The sequence below is a fragment of the Sardina pilchardus genome, chromosome 18, assembly GCF_963854185.1.
Source record: "Sardina pilchardus chromosome 18, fSarPil1.1, whole genome shotgun sequence".
Lineage (NCBI taxonomy): Eukaryota > Metazoa > Chordata > Actinopteri > Clupeiformes > Clupeidae > Sardina > Sardina pilchardus.
The window spans coordinates 7,256,330-7,278,829 of NC_085011.1; the positions used below are offsets into that span (position 1 = coordinate 7,256,330).

Here is a 22,500-nt window from a genome sequence, read left to right on the forward strand (position 1 = left end):
CCTCCTAGCCACACAAAACGATGACGATACATATGATACATATTCATATCATAGCATTCATATTATAGAGCTCTGTATCACTACCCCTTGATCAATCCTAGGTTCAAACTCACTTCTTTTTGTCAACCTCCTCTTCAAGTGATTTCACGTCTTGTTGCAGCATAGTCAGTCGGTCTTTCAGGGCACAGTTCTCAGAATTGACTTCATCGAGTTTAGCCCTGATGCAAACAACACATAAACATGGTTAGCATATCCATGATGTAACGTCAACACCACCAAGCCAAACTTGATGGATGGACAATATGGATTCACACAATCACAGTCAGTGAACTAGAACAATCAAACATTAGGTGAAGGCATTTTTTTCAAACACACAAAAATGGCTTACAGTTTTCAAAGCAAATCAATCTAGATTAGTTGTGACAAAATGCAGGCGCACGGCACACAGAGCCAAGATCTTCTGCAATGCTGGTGTTATTTGCCATGTCTAATACCATGCGATTAAAAGAAATCATTCCGTTAGTGGATGAAACAAATGGTTTCGCACAATTGTGAATTCCACAAAGTCGGAGTCGAAACTGTGCAAGAGATGCGAGGAGAAAGATTGTAGTTAATAATCATTCCATTAGATGCAGAACATTCAGAGAGAAAAAAAATCATTTAAAAAAGTTAGACACACACACACACACTCTTGAAGCTACAGTTATTCAGTTCATTGCATCCAACGGTCAGCAGGCATAAATGTCTCAGATCATGGCAGGCGTGGGTTAGTCATTGTTTTTTTATTGCCTCATTTCCTGGGTTGACCAGTCCGCACGGCGACAAACCTGTGTGGACTGGCAGGGTCCATGACCTCCTCCAGAGCCACGACCAGCTTCTCCATCTCCAAGAGCTGCTCCCTCATCCTAGTCTTCTCCCCATCAAACTCCCCCTCCGCTCGGCTCTGCTCCTCTTGGGATCTCTCCAGGGATTTCTGGAGCTGCGTGTTCGCTCCTTCGGCCTCCTCCAGAGCCATGACCAACTTCTCCATCTCCACGAGCCGCTCCCTCATGCTCGTCTTCTCCCGCTCAAACTCCTCCTTCGCGCGGCTCAGATCCTCCAGGGATTCCTGGAGCTGGGCGCTAGCTCCGTCCACCTGCTGTCGGACAGCGCCGAGCTCTTTCTCTTTGTCCGCCAGCTGACCCCTCAGCTCCTCCACTTCCCCGGAGAGGCTCTTGCCCTGCTCGAACAAGCGCACCTTCCGTTGGACTTCGGCCCACAGCTTCTCCATCTCCGCCGTCTGACCGTCCAGCTGGGCGCGAAGCTCCTGCACTAAGCAGTCGCTCCTGCCCAGCTCCCGGGTCAGACGCTGGACGTCCTCCCGGAACCCTTCGGCCTCCGCCTCCATCTCCACTATCTGTGCGGACAGCTGGTTGGTCAGCCCACGGTAGGCCGCGTTTTCCTGCGCGAGGCAATCCCGCTCTTCTTTGTCCAGCTCCAGTGTCGACCGGATGTCGCTCACCTTGCTCTGCTCCGACCGAAAGGCCTCCTGCAAGCTTAGCTTGCTCCTCCTCATTTGCTCCAAGTCTGTCGTCAGGCTTTGGAGACGCGTCTGCAAATGCTCCACGTCTGTCGTCCGCCTTCTCAGCTGTTCGCCGAGCTTGGTTCTATCCGCTTGAAGAGCTTCCAGGTCGGCGACTTGTCTCGTGAGCGCTGCCTCTTTGAGCCTTGCCACGTCTCGGGTCTTCTCCACGTTTGCCCTCAGTGCGTTCATCTCCTCGCCGGTCTCCTTGAACTGAGCTTGCTGCAGGGCGAAGGCACTGGACAGGTGGTTGCAGTTTCCCTGGAGCAGTTCCTTCTCGCAGCGCAGCGCGGACGCCTCCGCCTGGGCGCCGTCCAGCTCCTGCGTCAGCTGGGAGAGCTTCCGGAGCAGCTCCTCCGCCCGGGTGCCCTCCGCCTCCAGCTCCCTCTCCGTCCGGAGCAGGTCGGAGGTCAGGCGCTGGATGGCGGCGTCCTGCGACTTCAGGTGGACCGTGTTCTCCTCCAGCTGCTCGCACATCTCCTCCAGCTTGGCTTCCAGCCGCTTCCGCAGCTCCTGCGCCTCCACCTCGGCCCGCTCCCCCAGCTCCACCCGCGTCCGCAGGCCGCGGTTCTCCTCCTGCAGGAGCCGCACCTCCTCCTGGTTCTCCTCCTGCAGGAGCCGTACCTCCTCCTGGTGCGCCTCCTCCAGGCGCCTCTTCTCCAGCGCCGCGCCGTGGCAGATCTGGGCCTGCTCCTCGCCGGCGCGCTCCTCGTGGCGCAGGCGCTCCTTGCGCGCCTCCTGCTCCAGCTCGAGGAGGCGCGCCTCCCAGCAGCCCTGCTCGCGCTGTTGCTGCTCGCCCTGCTCGTGCAGGCGGCGGCGCTCGCAGTGCAGCTGGTGCAGGAGGCTGCGCTGGGCCTCGCTGTACTGCTGCTTGCACTGACAGAGCTGCCTGTCCATCTCCTCCCTGATTCAGCACACAGTCACAGCTTGTAAAAAACGTGCATGCACATTTACAGCGTATAGGGGCATATTTTTTTTTCCACCTATGGTATGAATGTGTGTGTGTACACACACACACACACACACACACACACACACACACACAGTCTCTGCATACATACAGTCACAACATGAAAGCAACAAGTTAACTCACACTCTCTCTCTCTCTTTCTCACTCTCTCTCCTGGTCTCTCTCTCTTGCTCTTGCTCTTTCTTTCTCTTTCTCTCTCTCTCTCTCTCTGACACACACACACACACACACACACACACACACACACACACACACACACACACACACACACACACACACACACACACACACACACATAATGACAGCAACATAGGTAATAGGTAACAATTGCATAAACTGACACAAGAGTGACTATGGAGACAGTACTTAAACATTGAAGGAAAACCTTAAACATTGGAGGTTAACCTTTCTTGCTGCTGAATGGAGATTCTGTATATTGGTTGGTTATGCAAATGAGTCAAGGCGTTTAGGTGGCAAGACATGCATCATTTGAGAATGGCACCTAAATGTTGACTCATTTCTGTATAAAAGGGGAAGACGATGCGTGTTAGCCACCAGGCAAGAAACCCAATTTCATCGCGTGCATGGCTTTTATAGATGAACAATGGCTGTTTAAGGGATGCAGGATTGGGATTCAATATTATCTGTGGTCAGCTGAGAAATAGAAATAGTCAAAACTCTACAATTATAAGAATCTAGGGAATTCCACTCCAAAAACTGAGACTATATTACTGCAAAAAACGATATTGGCCCATATGTATGACCTGCTAACCTATAATAGTCCCATCGTCTCGAAATAGATCAAAACAAGCCTGCCCCATCACCCACCTGACAAGCAGCACTTCCTGGTCCATCTTCAGCTTCAGCTCGGCCTCCAGCTGGTCCTTCTCGGACGTGAGCCGCTGCACGATGTTGCTCATCTCACGGGCGTAGTTCTGCTCCAGCTCGGCCTGCTCCCGCTGGAGCCGGCGGTCCAGCTCCGAGCCCCAGGCCAGCCCCTCGGCCCGGGCCTGCAGCTGGGCCTCCAGCTTCTCCGCGCTCTGCTTCAGCCTCTCCGCCCGCTCCTCGGCGTGGGCCTTCTGCTCCTCCAGCTCGCTGATCTCCACCTTGAAGCTCTGCGAGATCTCCTTGCGCTCCACCTCCATGTTGCGCCGCATCAGCTCCATGCTGCGCTCGTAGAAGTTCACCTGCACACAGGTGGAGAGGAGACCAGCTCAGATGACGTCTGAGGCCTCTGTAAATGTGTGTCCATTCTCAGCATATGGTTAATATGACCGTCACAAAATGTTTTGCTTTTTGTCTTTCCCAGGGAAGTTGATGATGCATTCCTGTATAATATATACCCTGTTCTATACCCTATCTATTTTCCTATGTTTGCCTCACTGTGTGCACATCTGTCCCAATGGCAATATTTCATTACTTCATATCTCTGACCAGATTTCCACCAATATTTTCACCGTGTCTGTTAGATACCTTGGTCTCCAGCTGGATCTTGAGGTCCTGCACCTCCTGCTCGTACTTCTCCTTCAGCTGCTCCATGGCCAGCTCAGTCTCTATACTGACAGGTGCAGACAGACTCTCCAAGGAGCCCAATGCTGAAACACACACACACACACACAATCCCATTCTGATGCAATTCAAGGCAATTTTATGGCGAGCGTTTTTAACACTGTTACTATTTCTTACCATTTTTATTTTCCACTTCAAGTTTTTTCTTGACTTGAGGAGAACTGCTTTTCTTCATCTCAGGGTCATCTAGATGTGCAAATCAGAGTGGGAGCAGAGAGGTTGACCAGAGAGACACGCGCAGCTACGCAATACAACAGCAAATGAGAAAACAAAACTACTTCTAAGGGTGTGGAGGGGTGTGGCTTTACGCAAGTGACATAGAATGAGGGGGTGGGGCTTTAGTAGTACATAAAAAACGGTTTACGCTACAACCCACATTCTGTGATTTGTAATCTGTGCAGGTGAGAGTCCTAATGCGGTCCTGAACGTGTAGGCTACCTGAATCGGACTCGGTGGCGAGCGCCCGGCGGCCGGACCAGGTGGGAGAGGAGAGGCTCTCCCTCGAGCGCCTGGGTTTCCTGGTCAGCGTCTGGTTCTTCAGCATCTCCAGCTCCGAGCTCAACTCGTCGTTCCTGTCCCGCAACTCCTGCACGGCACACACATTCCAACCAGTTAAAGAGTGCTGGTGCTCTCACTCGCTCTCTGCCGCCCTCACACGCTAACAAAGTCACGCACACACACACACACACACCTCTAGCAACATCTATAGGCCTCAGCAAAAGGAGAGAACGCCTAGCCTTTTTACTAGCTGGCATGCAATTCAATGGCAAATGTCATTTCTATGCCAGCCTCTTAGCACTACCATCACACAGCTATCAGGGAGCAATCAAAGCCCCGTACGCAGGCTCACCTTCACTTTCTTAGTCCCCACAGAGAGTGTGCATTTAAATACAAATGACTCAATTAGCGGTGAAACTGCAGGAAAATGTCAGTTTCAACTTCCACACGTCAGCTTCAACAAAACAATGGCAGATGCTAGGTTTCACCGCAAGCCAAAGCAAGCAAACCAATACATTATTTTAAAAATGACCACATGTGAAACACATTCGGAGATCATCAAGTCCGCAGAAAGTCTGATCTAATTCATTGCGCGGCCACACAGACAGCCTGGACACTTAATCTTCTTCTCTAGAGGATGAAGATGCAATGGGGCAGAGGGGAAGTGCAAGGGGTGCCAGCGTCTGTCTGAGACATCACTTCAATTACACACTGACAGGCACACAAACAAACAAACAAACAAACTAACTAACTAACTAAATAACCTTACTAACGAACTAACAAACTAACAGGTACAGGTGAGCCAAGGTCACTTCCTCTAAATGTGAGGTGTAAATGTCAGTCCCATTTGGGGAATACAGGAAGACAAGACTATATAGACTTACATCCACAGCTGTATATGAAAGTCTTGGTTAACATGTGCATGTGTGACATTCTCACCCTGCACTGGACTTCATACTCCTTAATGATCTCAGAGAAATGCTCCTCCTGGTTTTCCAGGACAACCGGGCTCTGATCCAGGCTGCCAAACTGAAAAAAAAAAAAAAAAAAACATTTTAGACAGGCAATTCATCTCACTGCATTTATTTTCTGCGGTATGCCGAGGTGGTCGGAATTATGATTCTGACGAGGCACGAAAGGTCTCTCCATCCAACACACAAATATGTTCCCATAGGAATAGGGTGAGGTTGTTATAATGTAATTCAATCTGGGGGGAAACCATACATTAAAAATGATTGATTCCATGTGTGTGTGTGTGTGTGTGTGTGTGTGTGTGTGTGTGTGTGTGTGTGTGTGTGTGTATATAAAAAGTCCTCCGCTTTGTTTCCTTACAAAAGATCTCACAGTCTCTATGAAGTGCTTCTTTCGGTTTGTGTCTGTAGGAAGTAGAAGGATTTGGGTGTAGCGGGTGCAGCTGCTGCAGCTGGAGGCCCACCTCAACTGCCCCCCCCCCCCCCCCACACACACACACATCACCCCCCCACTCAGCTCTCACCTTGTCCTGCAGCAGGTGCTCCAGGTCCCTCTGCAGCCTGGCCACGGTGCTCTCGGTCTCGGCTAGCCTCCTCTTCAGCGCACTCGCCTCATCCTCCAGCCGAGTGTTCTCCTGTGACAGCGAGGCACGAAGCAGCTGTTATTCAACACCGTGCAAACACACGCGGCAGGGAAACACACACCGGTCAACTACCAGGCAACAACAGGCCTCATAATAACCGCCATTAATCCCGAGGCACAGAGAGTGTGTGATGCAGGCAATCCAGGAAGTATGGATATGGTAGCTGTACACAGCATGTACACTTATGTGGTTGCTAAGTGGCAGACGGCTTGATGGCAGCATGACTGCCGAGTCTGTCCCTTTAACTGATGCTCGGAGGTAAAGCCTACAATTAATTGCACGAAACTAGAAGCATTTGTGTTACCACAAACTAGCAGCAGTAACATGGTAATCACTGAATGGGAATACAGCGCATGACAGCTACCACATCCAGGCATGTCTATTAAACTGCACATCTGAACTGTGACCATCAGGGCTGGGTGGCGTCTCCTCACCTGGGTGACGTTGCACACCTCCTCCTGCAGGCTGACGTCCTTGGCCTGCAGGGCCTCCACCTCCTCGCGGAGTTTGACGCGCTCCCACTCCAGCTCCTGCATCAGCACCTCACTCTCCTGCTCCGTCTCGCTCCGCAGCGCCGTCAGCTTCTCCCGGAAGTCCTGCTCCAGACCCCTGGCCAATCAGAGAGCAGGACAGTCACAACCCAGAGCATGTTTCTGTTGTTCTGAATGAATTTAAAGGCATTTCTAGAAAGGAATATCACTACACATCTCAGACCTCCATGCAGGCTGAGGGCAGCAATGCAAAATCAATGAAAGCTGTGGTCTTTGGTTAATAAAATAATTATTTATATCTAATATAATTCTGTGTTCACATACTATTGCTCATTCTTAGGACATCTTTGAGCATCAGTCCAAAGAATGTTTGTGTTTGTGTCAAAATATTTTTTTGTCACCCTACTGTCATTGTGCTTCACCATTAATTACAATGACAAACATGAAGATTATTACACTTTGCCGTTATCGCAATCTGCAACACTTGAACCAGTCTCGTTTACAGGAATAACAGTGATGTATGTGTATTTGTGGGGAAGGGTGTAATTTCACTGGTCTCTCACTTGATTTTTGTTTCATTGAGTGACTCCATGGTGGCGTGGCGGTCATCCACCTCCCTGACCAGCTGCAAGTTTCTTCGGTCAGCCCATTCCAGGTCAGCCTTGGCTTTATCCCGTTCTCGACATGCCTGATCCGCCAGAGTCCTTTATATATAAATAAATTAATTAATAAATCAAACAATGGATCACCTCACTGTGTTACTTAATACACAATACATACCCACAACACAAAAGGCGCACCATTGTGTCCAAGATTTAGAAGGGCATGACCCCAGGACAACATGGATGGCGCAAGCATATTAATGCCATGCATTTACTACAAAGGCAGTAAAACTGCATGGCACGACACACTGTAATTGTTCCAAAACTGGGAATTAAGATCAGTGCACAATGAAACCAGTCCAGCATGTACCCAGACAGTGTCATAAAATGAGCGCCACCTCTAGATGGAGACAAAATTGAACAAACGTGTTCTTCTGATATACATTGGGGATGTTTGGATTTGGATTATGGAGGAGAAATGGGTCAAGCTTTTCTTTTTCTTTTTTTTTCTTTTTTTTGACTGCAGTTGAATGTCATGTTCAAGCAAAGCAAATTAAAGTGAATGCAAAGTAGGCCACCCACTGGAGGAAGTGGATCTCGTTCTTGTAGGAGATGAGTGCAGCCTGGTGGATGCCATTGCCGCTGACCAGCAGCTCGTTGTCCAGCGCCAGGGTGAGCTCGACCAGGCTCAGCCGCTCGTCCAGCGAGAAGTCCAGAGTCTGGAGGACCACAACACATTTCAAAACCTTCCTTCAACTTCAAATGAAAGCTCAGTGCTACATACAAACATACAGTATTTATCCCAGTATATATAAAAAAAAATAAAAAAAAATCAATGGTCAAAACAACAACTACAAAAAACACTTTCTAACAACGAATTTTAACAAATTCTAAAGATCAATTTTACTTGACAAAACGAAAAGCTTTAAAGCAGTCACCGGTTAATAAAGCATGTAAACACCATTATTGATGAGGTTTTGGACTCTGGAAAGGACAAACTCATTATACGAGGTAGTTTAGTCCATTAATTAACCACCCGTGAAAAAAATTCTCCACTTCCATCCATTACATTTTAAAAGTCACACACAGTATCAAGGCAAGGAGGAATCGTGCACAAGTATGTTATGGAGTACACAAACAGCTAATTAGTCATGAAGAAAAGCGCCGGACCCCAGAGAGTTTAAGCACATCAAATCTGTTTAAGTGGTGCAGTGAGAGCACGTAATTACATTTTTCAAGGGCACATCTGAAAATAACTCAAATCACTCACGGCGACCTCCATATCCCTGTCAATAGGAAATCCAGATAGCCACTGATGAATGACACCAATGATAATTTAGCTCATCCATTGTTGAAACCAAAGACACAATGTCACCTTCACATCTCATCTCTCATCAGCTGACAGCAGAGTGTAGAAATTCCTAACAGCTACACCAGCCTATCAGCGCAGGCGTGTAAGGGCATTAGACTGACTGACCTGTAGGATGTCCCTGCTGTTGCGGATGCCCTCCTCGGTCCAGAGGGCGATGACCCGCTCCGGACTGGCGCAGCCGCTCCCATCGTCCAGCCGGGTCAGCAGCTTCTGACCCACGGTGGCCGAGAGCAGAGATGGAGAGGTGGACCGCGCCACCCTCTCGTCGAACGCCTGCTGGAACACAGAGCGGGCCATGACATGAGCATGTGCAGCAGGCCGCACCTGCGCGTCGTTCGGATCACGATCTGCCAAGTGCACAGTCGCGGGCGGACTCGACCCCTTTCTACCCCTGACCTCCCCTCCACCTCACGCTGCGCCGTACAAGCCCTCATTGGTCAAAAGATTGGGACCGGCATAAATAAAAATGATTTCACGCTCGACTAATAAGTGTCTTTTTTTTTTTTTGCTGGTGTAACCCATAATCTGGCTTAGCCTACTTTCCTTGCCCACGCGCTTATGTCATGGAGCCAGTGCAATATTCACCATCTACGTACACAGACTCTGGAGACAGCATTGTGTGTGGAGGCGAAACTCTTTAACATCTGCTCGTCTATGCCAGACAGCATAAGCTATTGTTTCAGAACTTCACAATGAGTTAAATACCCTGATATACAGATTAGGAACATAATAGCCTAAAGCTGACCGTAGATAAACATTAGGGAATGAAAACAATGACGTTTCATAATATTCACCCTTGGTGAGCCACCACTGTCTGCCTTCAGAGAACAAATATTAACTTTAATTTTGCGCCTTAACAGGCCACAGCTAGATATGAGGCCTGAAGTGCAGTACATTATTAAGATCTTCTTCTGAGTGTTAAACAGAACTGAGAGCGGGACTTCCACCCATATATCAATTAACTCAACTGGCTACAGGCTGAGGTTATCATCAGGGTTTTTAAATTGTGGTCCTACTCAGCAGGGAGGTAAACACTTGGCTGCCCTGGCTCTTTGCCTGAATAAAATGTTCTGCCATACATAAATCATGTTTTTATCTTTGATCATCTGAAATCATCTCAAGTCACTTATCCATTCCAAACATTTGATTTATTTTAGGTTTTTACGCAGTTCAGTTCAGTTTGTTTTCATTTTCACACACTGTTTACAGATAAGCCAACAACAGCCCACAGCTCTGGTTGTGATGCAATGACAATATCCCCACCTTAGTAGAAGGGAGTATTGTGCATTGCACGATTTGCCAAATACTCTTTATTCGCACTGGTTTCAAATGGGCATTTCAGATGAAAACATTTAATTTACGCAATGCGAGAGGAAGCGGTTTATCAAGGGATACTGGCACTAGCTTGCTGCAATGATATGCGGTCAGAGATCAACCCTTTGCATGACCTCAAACCTAATAATCTACTGTTGTGAGAGCATAATATGATTAAATGTGATGTGGTTAAAATATCTCTGTAGGACTGTTTCTACTCATTCCTCCACCTTCAATCTGGACACTGCTGAGTTCATGTCGGCCAGATATGCTGGTTACAGAACAAAAAACTTCACTAATAAAATGATAATATCATCCATTTCATCCATCCATTTCACCAGCTCTGAGGAAAACACAATGGTAGGCTGGAACCCGAGGTTAACCAGCTCCCGCTAATCCCCCGGCTGGCCTCCGAGCACACCTCTCTGAGTCCTCACAGTCCCTAGAGTCCCATCAACAGCCTCCCCGTTACCAGCATCCAATAATCTCTCTACAGTCAGCTTTATATTCAGAAAATGAGATGGGGCTTGTTAAAGGTCTCCTGTAAGGCCCTGGAGACCCAAGCAGGTAACTCCGTAGATGTGTTTGTGTTTGTGTATCTGTATTTGCATTCATATATGTATGTATATATATACTGTATGTGTGTGTGTGTGTGTGTGTGTGTGTGTGTGTGTGTGTGCGGTCTTTCTCTGGCTGACCTGTAATAGTGAAAGCTGGGTCTTAGGCCTCAGTGGGGTGGACGAGGACTTCGGGGCTGGCAGATCTCCATGGTTGAAGAGGCCTATCTGGAACTCCTGTAGGCTGACTCGCCCATCTTGGTCCTTATCAAGCTTCCTGAAGAGAGCATCCAGCTCCTACACACACACACACACACACACACACACAGTCCAAACAAGAACAGATTTAATGATGTCCACAGGGATTTCATACACTCAGCTACTAATGTTCTGGGGCAGAGTATTACAACTTGACACTGCATTAAATGAGAAGTGCAAAAACAATGCAACTAGTGTCACAACCAGTATCACAACAAAATACTTGAATGGCATTCTTCAACAATTTGTCCTGTCGTTTCTAATATTGCTTGTTGGTGAAGGATTTGTGACTGGTTGTGACTGTCATCCCACCTAACTCTCAAGACACCTTCAAGGACTGTGACCAGGGGTGAACAACATCTTCATCAAAAAGCGAAACTAGGGAGTATCTTTAGCTACTGGATCTTCACACAACTGTCCCACAGCTTTCACAACTTTCCAATGTGAGGCCCTAAGGACAAGCTCAAACCTTTACAAACAAGCAATCAAGACCTTCAAGACAGGCGCTCAAAGCCTGATAATGGTCGAGGTATAGTACAGTATGTTTTAGTCTTTATCTTGTCAACAATATCGCATTTTGTCACACAAGAGGATGGTGATGTCCCTTCTTAATCATGGAAAAATATGACAATCATGAATCATTGTTATTGTCTTCATTAACGAAATGACCATTAGTGTGTGTGTGTTTGTATGTGTGTGTGTGTGTGTACGGAAGGTAGCTCTGCTGACCTCTGACTGCAGGTTCTTGAGGCCGATGTGCTCGCACACGAGTGACAGCTCCTGTCGGCTAAGTGAGCCCCCGGCGCCGACGCCCAGCTCCTCCCACACCGCCCTCACCTGCCCATCGGACACCTTCTCCCGCAGGCCCGGCGAGTGCAGGCCGCTTCCTGTGCTGTCTGGCTTCCAGCGCTTCTGCTGGCCTGCAGACACACACACACACATGTGTGAGTGCACATACACAGACATAAACACACAAAAATACACACAACACCAGCCATTGTTTTAAATGTATGTCAAAACAACAGGCTTGAAACATAATATCTGAAATAACGATTCTAGTTTTGCACATTTGTTCTTGAGACCTATCCAGGAAAGAATGCGCCACACAAATAGGCTGGGATCACACTGGCCAACAGCAAGCGGCAGGTTTCCTACTGTTCTCTATGGTTCGACAGCGGAACAGTGGCAGCGCTAGTATAACGCTAGCATTGAACAAGCTGAGCGTTGAACTTGGTTCAATTTTCAAAGCGTAAAGTCAGTGTATTCAATTCTCAGTTTAAACAAACCATTTATGTTGCTTAGGAACAAGATAGAACTTATTACAGTAAGGTCTGAGCACTGCGTTAAGCGAAACGCTGCCACTTGCCAAGGGTAATCCCCATAATGTCCAATGCCTTTACAACACACATTAAGAAGAACCCAAGTACCTTGTGCTTCAAAAGAGGACAGAAAGGCCTCCTTGTTGCTCCCAGTCTCTTCATCAGACTTCAGACTCTGAAAGATAGACATTGAGGTAGAGTCACTTCAGTCCTTAGACACAGAAATGTATGTACACAAGGGAGCTTAGATAACATCTTTCACTTGCTTGCTACATAATACACTGATAGTGTTTTTGTGGGTTCCCTTTTCTGTGTGTGTGTGTGTGTGTGTGTGTGTGTGTGTGTGTGTGTGTGTGTGTGTGTGTGTGTGTGTGTGTGTGTGTGTGTGTGTGTGTGTGTGTGTGTGTGTGTGTGTGTGTGTGTGCGTGTGTGTGTGTCACCGAAAAAGAGCGGGAGAGTGAAACTGAGAGTACAGGGTACCCCATGTCTGCGCACAGCGTAGCAACAAAAGACGAAACAATGCAGTGACCATAAGGAATTCCCACCCGCCAACATTACTTCCACGACACTGAGCAAGGACAACCAGCAGACTGTGATGTCAGGCTAAAGAGCAGAGCAGCGCCAGTTCACAACATATGGGCCCTGCACTCCTATCTAAGGGGCTTATCATGCACGTGCGCCTGTGTGTGTTTATGTGTGTGAAAGAGAGAGTGCGAGGGGATGGTTGTGTGTTTATGTGTGTGTGAGCGCGAGCGAGTGACTGTGTGTGTGTGTGTGTGTCTGTGTGTGTGTGTGTGTGTGTTACTGATAAAGCTTTCACTAATGATTGCTTGTATCTGTATGCATGCATGTATTATATAACACCTGGTACCATTTCCCAATTCTCCAGGAGAAAATCCACACTGGTTTCATAATTTGTTCCTTTAACGGTCCTTTTTACTTAAACAAAATCTCAGAGAACAAGGTAATGCATCCTTGTATAATTACTGTGTGTGTACAGACTGAATTTGTGTGTGAGTGTGTGTGTGTGTGTGTGTGTGGGGGGGGTGTAGCTCTTGCCATTTTTTGTGTAAAACTGTGATTGTGTTGTGCACTGGCGCCAACCAGTGGGCAATCCTCTTAAGCACATGAGGCAAAACCTAACTGGATTACTTGCTGTTCTCCATTCTTTATTTACATATTTTACAGTCTTCCACCTCACATACCCTACCTCTATATTTCTTTTATTGATATAAATATCATAGAAATAACATCAGATTGACACGACACTGCATTGCCGACATTCCTCCACAAACATACACACACACACACACACACACAAAAAGGGCAGCACCAGCAACAACACACAGAAGCATTAATAACTCTGCACGTCAGTCAAACGCAATCACATGAGCAGGTCAGCATGAGCGGACCACATCGACTTAATCCCTCAGTCATGACCAGAGTCAATCAGCCCACAGCCGTGGGCAAACAGCAGGAGGGGATGGGGAGGGGGCGGGGGGTAGGATAGATGCGGCACTGCCGCAATGTGGGACAAGCCACAATCAATTTTCATCAGCTTGAAATATTGAACAACATTACGTAATGGCCCACAAAAACAAACCCCTATTGAGGGAGGAGGAGACAGGGAGTAGGACACTTTGCCTTCCTATTGTCTTCTGTGTGTCTGTGGTGTGTTCACCCTTAAGGCCTGGCACACACACACACACAATGAGAGAGAGAGAGAGAAGCCAGTCAGGGAGAGAGGCTGGGTGCATGGGAGCTTGCTAAGTGCACTGGCAGCCTTCACCCGCACTAATTACACATGAGCAAGTATTTATTTCTGGCTCCTGCCCAGTCACACAGTGTCGCTGTGCAGACTGCACTGACATAACACACAAATCTGTGAGCGCTGACTTACAGGGATGAACTCCAATTTTTAACATTATGTGGTCAATTGGATTGACTCCAATCTAATTGGATTATTACTCTTCTCATTTTATAACAGGGGGTATTTGGTGGTAGTGCTTCTACATAAGATTCAACACATATAGACAGCAAGGGGCATTTTTCTAGCTTCAAGATATTCACTTCTGTTGGCTTTTACCATGTCTTTGCCATGTGACTGGAGAATAAGCCAAAGTAAAAAGTTGTCTGCCCCATTTGGCAGAACAAAATAAGTTATGCAACACAAAAAGCATGGATCAGGAAATATTACAATATTTATGAGAACTGGTTCAATTATTTACAAAACAAGTGCTAGCTCGGAGCAAAATTCCACAAGGATACCTAGCCCGGAATTTCTGTGTCATGGCAACTAATGTGTGTGCCCACCCCCTTCCCCAACAAATGCATGCACACAGCCACAACTCCATCATCCAACTTGCCACCCATATTACACGTGGCCAACTAAACTAACCTGAAATATCTTACATCAGAAGATTTTATAGTAATAAAATCAGACTTTGTTTGTGTAAAAGGTTGACTATACAGTATGTACTGTATGTCTGGAACTTTTGTAATTCTAATTGTCACTATCTATTGCTCTCACTCCACATCTCTACTTCCTGTTCCCCCTTTGCAGCTAGTAGTAGGAATCCAGAGAGGTTTAAGCCTTTTACATAATGAGTAAACATTTGAAACGTTAAACTATTTAAAAGAGATTACAGACAGAGTGGGAGGGGTTTACAGTTGCAATGAACATGGAACAACTGGATTCGTGGCATGAGGCGCAAGACAGCGAGAGAGAGAGAGAGAGAGAGAGAGAGAGAGAGAGTGGTGGCTTTAAAACACATGTAATCTCCCAAGCGACGGAGGCTGCCAGCACAGCATTACATAAAAGGCCTAAATATTTCAAAGCAACTGGCTAAAAACACAAGGAAAGGGAGACACTCTGGGATAAGAGGATGTGATTCTAAAAGCAAGGGATGGATTTTGGCTTGTGGTGCATTATGGTCAAACATGACTTTTGTTGTGGTATGTGTGATCTGACCCAAGTCTCTCATATCACGTCTCCACCCATACACCCACATACACTTCTTCTCATTCTCTGTGTAATCATTCTTTCTCTTTCTCTTTCTCTTTCTCTTTCTCTTTCTCTTTCTCTTTCTCTTTCTCTTTCTCTCTCTTTTTCTTTCTCTCTCTCTCTCTCTCTCTCTCACACACACACACACACACAAACACACACACACACACACACACACACACACACACACACACACACACACAAACACACACACACACACACACACACACACACACACACGTACATACTCTAAAGTCTGAAGTCACATTTTCACAGGGACAAATGGCTCCCTTCAAGCTATCAGACATGTTTAGGGACCCCCCACTATGACCCAGTAAGCCTGGTCAGCTCTTAACACTGAGCAGAGAATCTCTGTCACTTAGAACAATAGCAAAGATACCCCCTACTTTTGATTCCTCTCAGGGGAGTGCCTGTGATCCTCTCTGCCTGATAGAGATGATTTGCCACCCATAACAAAAGACATAAGGCCATCCTCTTGCCATTGTCCTTAAGGCCTTAATGGGACCCATAACAATTACATACAGTTTGGCATCCTGACCACTTTTTACCCTCACACTGTGTTTCAAAAGATATGGACAACTCCAAAGTAGGAAATTGAAACTACTGCTAGGCATATACCAAGCTATTTTTCTTCAAACTGCAAGGTTCATTCCAATGTCTCAGTCTGTCACAAGAAAGGTTGAGGAAAGGGTGGAGTATGCAAAAAAGACTGAATAACTGACAGACTTCCTCTCCAATTCCACAAGTTTGAAAAGAGAAGAGGGAGACAGTGATATAAAGAGAGGAAAAGAAAGACTTAGAGAGAGAGAAAGCAAGAGGAAAGTAAGAACACTGCATGAGAAAGCGTACAAAAAAGAGGAAATGACAGAGTTGAGTGAGGGCAGGTAGAGAAAGAGATACAGACCGACGGAGCAGTAGGGAAGACTTTAATAAGAAAGAAAACGAAAAGGAAAACGGGAGAGAGCGTAACAGAGCAAGAGAGAACGCAGGGCACGCAGCTTTGATCCCCAGCCAAGAGCACCACGAAGGGGTGAGGGAGGGGGCGGCTAGGCTAGGCTCAACAGGCTCCCACTCTCACATTCCAAACACCACCACACTTCCTGAGGCCAGGGGAGACCGCCTCAAATTTGCTTACCTAGGGGGTTCAGAGCCTAGACTCAGGTATGTGATACCCGGCCTCCACACACCCAACTGGTCTTACACTCTCCATACCCAAAGTGAACCTAGCACAATGCCTCGTTTTTTCTTTTCTTTTCTAGTGCCAGTAGTAATCCATCCAGCTGCAGTGGACTCTGCGTGTTTGCCTCTTTTAGATTCCTGCGCCTGGCTGCAATCATGAACTCCAGCCAACCCTCCACAGGCTTTTTCTCAAATGACTCAAGCGGAAGCCGTCGGCCCGTTACCTCCACGCTTTCCAGCGAAGTGGAGCGTCGGAGTTTGGCCCTCCTCACTCCTGTGGTTTCACTCGGGTCGGTGTGGAAAGGCGCTGTCTCGTCGGTATCAGCTGTCCGCTCGGAATTGGGTCGGTCCGGCCGGCTCTTACGCCCATAGCGCTTTGCTCCTTTCACAAACTTGGGCTTCACCTCCTCTGGGATCACTAGACAAATCAGAAATGGGGACAAGGAAAAGAAGGACAAATACAGCTGTGAGCATAAAGATTTACAAAACAATTGGACAAGGCCAGAACTGTGATCTGTCTGGGTCTCTTGGATGAGCATAGACCCTCTTAAATAAATTTCAAATAAATATATTGGTTACATAAATGTTTGAGTTCAGCAGAGCACAAAATCAGCAATTGAAAATGGCCACCATAGATGTTCTTTACAATACTTGCTGGTCTCACATCTGTTTGATATTATACGTTTCTTTATTTAGGTCTCTTCCCAAATGCAGTACTTCAATGCCATCAGACCTGACAGCACCTCAAATTATACACAACTCTATGAGTGTGCTACTGACACACGCAAAACTGAACGAATTATAAAAGGTTACTGAAATGTCACAATGAAATACATACAAAATGGCCGGTTATACAATAATTGCCCTGACCATATTTGGTTTCATCTTCATACAGTGGTATCCAAAAAAGCTGAGTTTGAACAAAATGAATGTAATCAAAACATCAGCCTTCTCCCTGAGCCCGACCACAGCTAAGATGACCCATTACTCCTTATTAGACCAAGGCGTTTCCTGCATTTCTTTTAAGCACTATTTAAAAAGACGTTAACATTTGTAGCCCCTACAGCATTGAAATATTGGAAACAGTCCAAGTAAAGAAACAATGTTATTCACTCTTTTAGATTAAATCAAAAGTTATCTAAGCTACAGCATATCTGAAACAACAGCTAACTGCTGATTACGACATGGATGACAAAACTATACTGATGTATTAACACACACAATCACCCTTTTAGATAAAGAAAGAAAGGAGACTGACTTTCAGATGGTGATAACATATCCAGCAGAAGTCATCACATTTGTTTACCACCACAGCCAGACAGCAAACAGTACACTGCAGTGTTCAGTAACCAAATCTTTCATTCTTCACATCAGCACAGACCACTGACTCCATCACAGCACTGATTAAGCGTTTACATAAAGCACTCAACAATCTTGAGTAGCCTACAACATACACAACTGAACAAATCTCGCCATTGTTTAACGAGAGAATTTCAGATTAGCTAAAACCAGCTCCCCTGACATTCCATTGCAAGATGTTTGCATAACATTGCATGCACTTAGAGAAACATTGAATATGTATACAGTATGCCATAAAACAAATTAAAGTACACATTGTGTCTTTACCTTCTGGGGGTATCAATAGCCTTATTCGAAATCCAAACAATTTCAGACATGTCTAATTTACATGTTTAATCTTGCAATCTGCTAGACACAATAAAACTGATTGGTATGTTTGCTTTTCTCTGTTCTTACCTGGCTCCAGATAACTGCTATCCTCCTCAGAAGTACTGAAGTCCAGAGAGCGTGACAACACTGCCACAAAGCCCTCTTTGAATTCTTCAAAATTCACCTGAACACAAAGTGTGAAAACATGCTAATGCATCACAGTGACAACAAATGACTGGTGAGCATGTCTCGCACACGTTGCAAATACTTACAGTTTAAAATGTCTTTCGAGTTTATATCTCTATCAGCGGGCAAAGGTGCACAGATAGAGAAAGTTTAATATGGCATAGTGCATCCCTCTTACCCTGGCATAATGCTGTGGCCCCAGCAAGGTATCCAGCATCAGGGGCAGATGTGCATCCAGGTGTAGCTTCTGGCAAAGCACGGAAAGCTCCTCTTTGTCCAAGTAACCGGTGCCAGTGGTGTCACAGCTGTCGAATTCCTCCTTCAGCTGGGCCACATAGCGGTTTTGCTCTTCCTCATCCATCCCACCACATACTGCTGGGCTACGCCGCTCTATCGGTGGGGGTGGGGGAGGGTCAGCGGGGAAAGCCACAATGTCAACAACGGTGAAAGGTGCACAACTCGCACTTGATCGGATGTTGACAAATACTCTGACCTCTCCGAATGTTGTGTTACAAACGGGGAACTAACACGACGCCCTTCTTGGTCGGAGCTCTGTTACCGTAAACTATTACTGGGGAGAGTGCATAGCTGTGGCTAGACTTTTTGCGTCCCTCCAGCAGTGGATCGGTCCTCCGCATTCCAGCGAGGAGCGAGAGGCCAAAATCGTCTGCCTGGGTAGTCATGTCTCGTAGGGGCTACTCAATTCCTTTTGACGTTTTGGAGGTCTCGATTGTGCTTACATAACCTCGAGGGGCACAAAGTGCTACTTGCTGACCTTATTTCGGTGGCACAACAGGAGTAAAAACCAACAATCGACACTCTATTTGAGCACAGCGACTGCTCTTGACAAAACCAACAGCTTTTCGTAGACGATAAATTACACAACTCTATAATAAAATGATACATCAATAGTGATCTTTATATGAATGTTCTCGACGATGCAACTAAATGCCAACTCTCCAGGGATGCCGCACTAATATTTCAAAGCCTGGGGCTTCTCTGATAATCGATTTATTGGGTTGACCCATATTCAGACACCAAGATCAAAATTGACTTCGATTAAACATGTAGCTTCTAGGCACCAGTTGGGTCAAAGTTTCAGAGATTTCGGGATTTTTGGATCTTCGCCGTCAAACAAGATCATCTTGGTGATGGTCACACACTATCGGGACACAACCTTACTAGGATGTATAATTTGTCACAACTTTATTGAATGAAAATATCCACTGGTTGATGGCTCAGAATGCATTAATCGCTACTATAATGTGCCGCTACTGGAAGCATATAGCTACGCAATTCACAAAACACCAAATAAACGCACACATTTACGCAGAGCTTATCTTTTGGGTAGCTGTGCATACATAGCTGTGTAGCTTCCCAGCGGCATGACTGAAGTACGCTTCACCATGGGAACGGGAAACTAAGCGAAACAAAAGGTCGAACAAAATGGAGAAAAGCGGACAGTAAAAATAACAAGTTGTTTTCCACGTCGTTCTGCGTAAAGAAGGTTAAAATATTGTCTCTAAGCATTAACAGATAAGCTCATACACTGTGTTGCCAATTGTGTGACTCTGTAGGTGAACACTCGAAGACGTATTGTTAACAAAATGAAATTTGAGTCTTACCGTTTCAACTGCACCGTGGTCACCACTGTAAAATTCACGTACACGCTTTACGCCCCGATTGTCCTCCCATATTGCCTCATGACATTACAGTAAAGTTACTCTCGGTTTGTTGTAGAATACATCTGCAGAATGACCAAGAGGACTACATTCCCTGGGCAGTGGCAGCGCAAAAAGATTCTGGCGCCTGGCACTAGAGGGTACGAGAGATGCCTTTCTACGCGCATCAGGGAAATAAGCTCTACTCAGCGGCTCACATCCCCTACTGGCTAGGCGGTCGACCACGATGAGCGGTGTCCATGCTGTACTTGCATGTGTGAGTGGTAGTGAACAAAACTGGGTATGGAATGTAGCCGGCTTTGAGAAGAACAATTGATGGACAGAATCCTAAAATCAATCAATCATTCAACGTTTCACTTGAATTGGGCACACATGAACAATTCCGTAGAATTAGTTTGAGTCAGAGCCAGACTATTTAGATTATAATGTGTATTTAGCATATGGACTCTAACGAGAGAGCGAGAGAGATAGAGAGAGAGACTTGCCAAAGTAGTAAACATGTTGCACTAACAACATTCAGAGGCTTTGTAAACTATGACTATGAAAGAACATTTCTCCTTATTCACGATCATGCTGTGAGGATGTTTTGGCTATTTTTTTTCCTTTCCGGAATCGAAGAAGCGACAAACATTCTGAAAATCAAGGCAATAAATGTTTCTGCAGTAAATGTATTGAAAATGCTGATAAAAATAAATAATATTAATAATAATAATAGTAATAATAAAATAAAAGTATACAAGTGTAGACATGTATATCTTCACAGCAGAACAATTTGGCCCATATCGTTCACATAGCCAACATACACATACTAACACAACGTTAATGCATCGGGCCATCCTGCGCTAAGGCTATTTATTCAATAGATGGCGACCGAGTGCTTGACTTCCACGCATGAGATTACTGTCGTTCCAGTAGTTGCTAAAAGGAGATAGGTAAGATAGCCTACAGATGTTCATGTCGACGGATAAGTGCTACTCCATACTGTAACCTGAAGCTTTCCATCTTTCAAACTTGCTCAAAATACTTCTCATGTCTATCACCAAATAGATTGTTGTGATGAAGTGCTTTGAGAGGTTAGTCAAAGATCACATCACATCCTGTCTATCTACTGCATTAGACCCACTTCAGTTTGCTTATATAGGTCTAACAGGTCTACAGATGATGCTGTAGCTTTGGCCTTGAATACTGCTCTCTCTCACTTGGATCAGAACAACACATGTACGGATGCTCTTTATCGACTTCAGCTCCGCCTTCAACACCATAATACCATCTAGGCTCATCATGAAACTGCAAGACCTGAACATCAGTCCCTCTGTGTGCAGCTGGATACTAAATTTCCTAACAGGCAGGCCACAGGCAGTACGGCTAGGTAACATCACCTCCTCCAGTCTAACACTCAGCACTGGTGCTCCACTATGGAGTGCGTTAAGCCCTCTGTTGTACTCACTGTACACATATGACTGTGCAGCCACTGACAGCTCCAACACCATCATTAAGTTGGCTGATGACACCACGATAATCGGCTGCATCAAGAATGGTGATGAGTCTGCCTACAGAGCAGAGTGGCAACAATGACATCTTGGTGTCAGAATAACAGTCTGCTGCTCAATGTAACAAAGACCAAGGAGCTGATAGTGGATTACAGGTGGCTGCAGGGAGAAGAACATGCACCCATTCACATCGGGAGTGCAGCAGTGGAGAGAGTCAAAAGCTTCAGATTCCTGGGCATTAACATCGGTGAGGATCTGAGCTGGACACACCATATTGGTGTGATCACAAAGACAGCAAGACAGCGGCTCTTCTTTCTGCGACGTCTGCGGAAATTTGGCATGGACCACAAGATATTGACCAACTTTTACCGCTGTACAATAGAGAGTATTCTGACTGGTGGCATAACAACATGGTATGGTAACAGCACTGGCCAGGATTGAAAAGCGCTACAAAGAGTTATCAGATCAGCACAGCGTATTACAAGGACTGAGTTACCATCCATCCAGGACATCTACAGTCAGCGATGCAGAAGAAAGGCCAAGCGTATAGTTTCTGACCCCAGTCATCCCAGCCACCATCTCTTCACCCTCCTGCCTTCAGGCCGACGATACAAGAGCCTAAGGACCCGTACCAGCAGATACAAGGACAGTTTCTACCCTCAAGTCATCAGGATACTGAACCGTCCTGGGAAACCCCCTTAAGATGGCACTTTTCTTCTTATTTATTTTTCTTTCTAATTTATTTCTAGACACTCGAGCACAATGAATCTCATTACTTATAAATTCTCTTTATGAGTACATGACAATAAACTTGAACTTGAACAAATATCCTTGATTCAACCCTCTCTGCTGTAACGTTTCTCTGTACTACTATGTAGTTCTTTTAAAATATATATATTTGGATTATTTTTTAGAAAGGCCTGACCAGGGACAGGGGTTGCAAATTAACCTATTGGCTAGAAACCTTTTATGCAACACATCTACACATATTTTATGGCCTACTTTCTAAAGACTACTTTCAATTAATTTATTACATGTATGCTAATCACCTAACAAATCAGACGCTTTGCATTCTACACTGGGTAGCCTACAGTACGTCCATAATTTATTCAAAACCAGACAACTTTGTTGTTTATAATTAGGA

The 22,500-nt window shown here is 46.0% G+C and overlaps 2 protein-coding genes across 2 annotated transcripts in view; one reads left to right on the forward strand and one right to left on the reverse strand.

Moving 5' to 3' along the window:
• The window catches only part of ninl (ninein-like), a gene marked incomplete in the record, with an annotated part of 27,026 nt that extends 7,078 nt beyond the window's left edge, over positions 1–19,948 (reverse strand). Inside the window, 17 exon segments of the mRNA XM_062519360.1 lie at positions 3,360–3,718; positions 4,005–4,126; positions 4,218–4,286; positions 4,539–4,686; positions 5,538–5,627; positions 6,094–6,204; positions 6,648–6,822; positions 7,268–7,408; positions 7,889–8,025; positions 8,784–8,954; positions 10,691–10,846; positions 11,537–11,727; positions 12,235–12,301; positions 16,555–16,748; positions 18,086–18,182; positions 18,363–18,574; positions 19,810–19,948. Of these exon segments, the coding sequence (XP_062375344.1) occupies positions 3,360–3,718; positions 4,005–4,126; positions 4,218–4,286; positions 4,539–4,686; positions 5,538–5,627; positions 6,094–6,204; positions 6,648–6,822; positions 7,268–7,408; positions 7,889–8,025; positions 8,784–8,954; positions 10,691–10,846; positions 11,537–11,727; positions 12,235–12,301; positions 16,555–16,748; positions 18,086–18,182; positions 18,363–18,545 (2,411 nt within the window).
• A 1,489-nt stretch (positions 19,949–21,437) lies between these two features.
• Positions 21,438–22,500, forward strand: part of aifm2 (apoptosis inducing factor mitochondria associated 2) — a 9,175-nt gene continuing 8,112 nt past the window's right edge. The window contains exon 1 of the mRNA XM_062520347.1: positions 21,438–21,650. Coding sequence (XP_062376331.1) covers positions 21,438–21,650 — 213 coding nt within the window. The remainder of the gene's footprint in view (positions 21,651–22,500) is intronic.